The 5,239-nt window shown below is 46.9% G+C and overlaps 1 protein-coding gene across 1 annotated transcript; it reads left to right on the forward strand.

Annotated features, from left to right (window-relative positions):
- The first annotated feature begins 1,727 nt into the window (after positions 1-1,727).
- On the forward strand, positions 1,728-2,114 carry LOC138904942 (uncharacterized). The gene has a single exon (XM_070193438.1). The coding sequence runs from the start codon at positions 1,728-1,730 to the stop codon at positions 2,112-2,114; it is 387 nt and encodes a 128-aa protein (XP_070049539.1).
- Positions 2,115-5,239: the final 3,125 nt, after the last annotated feature.

The following is a 5,239-nucleotide window of genomic DNA, read 5'->3' on the forward strand; positions in this document are numbered from 1 at the left end:
GAGACACCACCAGCGATAAAGAAGCTCCTTGAAGCATGGCTAACTGATACACTGACCAGCGTCCTCCATAAGCCCGTCCAGGATGCGACCGCAGTAAATGCGAGAACCCGTGTTGCACTACCAGTGGACGAGCAACATGATAAACCCCCTCCTCCACCCCCGACGATAGGTATTACTCACAATGTTGTTAACCATGAAGGCGACGACGCTCTCACAATCATTCTGAAAAGGATGGAGGAAATGGAAAACAAGAACAAGGCACTTCGGGACCAAATGAGAGAACATCAAGAAAGGGTCGATAAAATATCGGGCGCTCCTAAGTTATTGCCGAAGAGAGATGTCGGTCGGTTCGTCGAGCAGCCATACAGTGATAGCACTGCCCCACATATTATACCAAAGACCTTTAAAATGCTACCTTATCTGAAAATATATGATGGCACAACCGACCCTGAGGATCATGTGACCTATTACGTCACCGCATTGAAAGGCAATGACCTCGCCAAGGAACAAATATCCTCCATTCTGGTAAAGAAATTTGGCGAAACCCTCACGGGAGGTGCATTGACCTGGTATTCGCAACTGCAGACGCGTTCCATCAAAACCTTCGAGGAAATGGCCGATAAGTTCGTGAATGCCTATGCCAGGGCCAAGAAGGCCGAGGAAAGAGTGAATGACATCTTTGCTATCAAACAGTCCCCGCCCGTTTTAACCGAGTAAGAATGACTTTGTACAATATATCAAAAGGGATTGCGGTAGCTGCTTTTCAAAATGGGCTAAGCAGAAATGGTTCAAGGGCGACAAGAAAATTATTAAGTCGGCTTATGAAATATCCCCCAACAACTTGGGACGAAATACATAATGTATATTGTGCCGAAGTCCAAGAAGACGAAGACGACATCAACGGGCTGACTCATTGACTGACCACAGTACAACTAAAATCCAGAAAAAATCGGAGAAATGATATCAGAAGAGATCCCGTGGCCTCACGACCAAACCGGGAATGACATCTCCCATATGTCAGAACTATTATTGCATATTTGCAGGACGACATACTCCCCAATGATAAAAAAGAGGCCAAGAAGCTGTGAATGCAAACGGCCAGATACAACATCGTTCACAACAACCTGTACAAGAGGACATATGGCGGCCCTCTAGCGAAATGCTTAGGCCCAAATCAGACGTGGCATGTCTTTGAAGAAGTACACGAAGGTCACTGTGGAGCTCACTCTAGCAATCGAGCTTTGGTCAGATGCCCCATACGAGTGGGGTATTACTGACCCACCATGAAAAAGGAGGTCGCGGATTTCGTGAAAAAAATATGAACAATGCCAGAAGTACGCTCCAATGATCCACCAAGCAGGCGAACACCTACACTCAGTAACTTCCCATTGGCCGTTCATCAAATGGGGAATGGACATCATGGGCCCTCTCCCGGAAGGACAAGGTAACGTACGATTCCTCTTGGTTTTAAATGACTATTTCTCTAAATGGGTAGAAGCAGGAGCATTCGCCCAAATTCGCAAGCAAGAAGTGATCGCCTTCATATGGAAAAATATCATATGTTGTTTCGGTCTCCCCAAAGTAATCAACTGCGACAGCGGACCTCAATGTGTAGGAAAGAAGATCGCCAACTTTATCAAAAATGGCATATCAAAATAATACTCTCAACTTACCACCGCGCGGGCAACGGGCAAGCGGAATCCTCCAACAAGTCAATACTGAACATCATGAAGAAGAAACTTGAAGATGCCAAGGGGTTATGGCCGGAAATATCACTAGAAGTACTCTGGGCCTACCGAACAACGCCAAAAACGAGCACAGGGGAAACACCATTCTCATTAGTCTATGGGACTGATACAGTAATACCAGTCGAAGTCGAGGAGCCCAGCCTAAGATACTTCCGCGAAAGCAGACCCCAGAACGATGACAGTAGAAGGCAGGAACTCGACGAAGTCGAGGAACAGAGAGATATGGCCTACGTAAGAATGGTTGCCCAAAAGCAACAAGCAGAACGCTACTATAATAAAGGGAAAAGATCAGGCCACTCACAGTCGGGGACTACGTGCTTAAAGCTAAAACACAAGCAAGCAAAGACCCACGGGAAGGCAAACTAGGAACAAACTGGGACGACCCCTATAAAATCAAGGCAAAAACAAACAAAGGGTCATTCATATTAGAAACAATGGAAGGAAAGCGACTACCAAACAACTGGAATATTACACACATCAAGTACTTCAACTTTTAAAGGATAAGGTCCCCAAAGTCGCACTCTTTTTCCCTCACTCGAGTTTTGTCCCAATTGGATTTTCTCGAGGAGGTTTTTAACGAGGCGATGACGGAGATACTTCAGGGTTGAAGTGCGCACAAACGAGGGCACAGGACGCCTAGTTCATTGCTCGATCTCTCACTATTTTTCCAGTTCGACCAATAAAGGGATTAGATATACTGGGACTGGGACTGAACTACCAGCTAACGCCCAAAAAATATTTAAATCTCTCCAAGAATATGAACAAAGTGCAAGTACATTAAATTTATTGCTGCTATCCCCAAGTAAAGGTTACATTCGTCATCGTTCTAATTAATACCTACTTGGCCCACGGCCTTAACTAAATAAAGATTACATTCTACCTCGTTAGAATTAACACCTACTCGGCCCACGGCCCCAAAATAAATCAAAGTTACATTCGACCTCGTTCGAATTAATACCTAATCGGCCCACGGCCTTAACTAAATGAAGGTTATATTCGACCTCGTTCGAACTAACACCTACTCGGTCATCAGCCTTAACTAAACAAAGGTTGTATTTGATCACGTTCGAATGAACACCTAATCGGCCCTCGGCCATAGATAAACTCGCGACGTGTTCGACCTCGCGACGCGTTAGACCTCGTTTGAACCAACATCTACTGTCCCTCGACCGAGTTCAAACGTAAAATTTGTTTCAACCCCATTCAACCTACTCGAACAAATTTATTATGACAAAGGCGACCAAGTAACAAAATCAAAAAGCGTACAAACTCGAATGAAGAAAAAGAATCAGGTACGAATAACAAAACTAACATTTAATACTTAGAATATTAATTACAAAGGCTCGAATACACGCCTACAAAAAATACACACAAGTCCGCGGCTAAACAAAAAAGAAGGAAAAATAACTAATCATCGCCTGGCCCAGCACCACCACTAGCTTGGTCGCCCAGACCATCTCCACCTACTTTTTTGCCATCGCTATCGCTATCGCCATCGCCAGCGGGATACTCATCCTCGTACCAGGCGTCCTGTTCAATCCATTCCACGCATGCATCCTCATCATCACTAGCTTCAGGTGTAGCAGGGTCATAGCCACATGTAAACCGAGCTTTACGTGCCTTAGCATAAGCATCCTCGAAGTTGGCTTCCGAAACATCCCCCGCCCCCATCATATCCCTGAATATATCCAACCGGGCCTCGGCGTGAATTCACTCCTTGTACAAATCCCGCGGAACATTAGGAAAAGCAGAAGTACGGGAAGAGGACGGTTGAACCAATAACTGTACATTCTCGGCTTCGAAAGCAACAACTCGATCAATAAGGCACGAAGCCTATTTTTCCAGCTCCCCTATCCGCTCATCAAGTCGCTCATCTCTGAGCCTAGCCATCTCCATAGCACCCTCCCGCTCAGAATGGAGAATGCGGATCACGATCTCCAAAGCCTCTGCTTTTCTCAAAGCTGACGACTGGGCCAACTCCGCCTTCTCTAAACCCGTTGCCTTCTCAGTGACCTCGCTACTCAAAGCGTCCACTTTGAGTTGACACTTCTCGAGCTCGGTGCACAATGAGACCACTTGGGCTTGAAGGTCGGGACATTGGGTCTCGATCCCCCTGCTCACCTCGAGCTCATCCTCTTTTTCCCTCAACGCCCCTGGGAGAATGCTGTATTTTTTGATGACTTTTACCAACTCGTCAGCCTTCTCCTTCAGTTCATCTCGGAGAGCCCGGAAGCGGCCGCTCTCGCATAACCATCTACAGATCTCGTGATGCTTGGTACGATATTCATGATATTTCCGCTCCATTTTCTGAAAAATAGCCTTTCGCCTCTCCTCTCGTCGGGCGCTCTAAATCTCCAAAATCATGATTTGAAAGAAAAACAAAAAATAAAGAGTAAGAACAAAACTTCGAACTCGAAAAACTTACCCTAAGAGCGAAGCCGGCTATACTCCTAGTTAGAGTGGCATCCTTCAACTTCTCGAGAGTTTTACCCTCCACATCAGAGCAAAGGGGACCGAGAGAAGGGACCACGTCCTTTGTGTCCACCAGCAAGTCCCGATCCCTGGGGATCGCAATAGTCCGCATGATCCCCTCCAACCTCACCTCGAGTCGGGTAAATCCTCCCCTCATCATCCTCACCTCCTCGGCATCCATGTCGGAGCCCATCTCATAACCTTCCTCGGCTACGTATTTCCCTTTTAAGTCGACCCTCGAAGAAAGATCTTCGGCCAGTCGCGAAGCCGATGGCTCGTCCTGCCGCAAGTCGTCAGGGACTCTCGCCGATGGCCCTTCAAATCCCATAACGGTCTCAGGGAGAGATGTACCATCTTCTGCTTCAGACGAGGGCAGAATCATGGGCGGCAACTCGACGTCACCTCCAAGCTCTATAATCACCGTCTCTCGGATGACAAAATCTTCCATGACTAATCTCCTCTTGCGGGAAGTAAGTTATCTCCACTCGGCGTCGATTCTGCTTCATTGTCCTCGTCTACTAGATAATACAGAGGGGAATTCGGAAGTTATGCTATAGGTACGGTCGACGACCGGGCAGACCTAGCTGTGACTGAAGAAGGAATAGAAGCGGAAAATCGTGCGGACTTGTACGCGATCATAATGGGAACCGACCCCGAAGAAGCATCCTTCATCTTACGAAATGCAGGAGCAGGGGCCTTTGGTCTATACGAAGGTCCTTGGACTGAAAAAGATAGAATAAAAGATTCATTTCCTGCACAAAACTACAACGGGCAACTGACCGTGAGGTCAAAACAATATAGATAAAAATATGTACAGGTGCACTCACCGGTCGCCGAAGGCGCAGGCCCGAACTTCTTCAGAAAGGCCAGTCATTCACGAACCCCCACTGTGTGAGGTAGAATTCGGTTGACCCAGTCATGAATGTGCCCGACCAAAGGAGGGGTCGTAGTCTCAGCTGCACGAAGAAGGGACGAAATGTCAAACCATGACTAAAACAGGCAAAACAAATGCTTGGGTA

This window comes from Nicotiana tomentosiformis, chromosome 2, assembly GCF_000390325.3.
Source record: "Nicotiana tomentosiformis chromosome 2, ASM39032v3, whole genome shotgun sequence".
In the NCBI taxonomy this organism is placed as follows: domain Eukaryota; kingdom Viridiplantae; phylum Streptophyta; class Magnoliopsida; order Solanales; family Solanaceae; genus Nicotiana; species Nicotiana tomentosiformis.

Coding starts and splice junctions, on each gene's coding strand:
- LOC138904942 (XM_070193438.1), top strand. CDS start 1,728: ATGAAGAAGAAACTTGAAGATGCCAAGGGGTTATGGCCGGAAATATCA.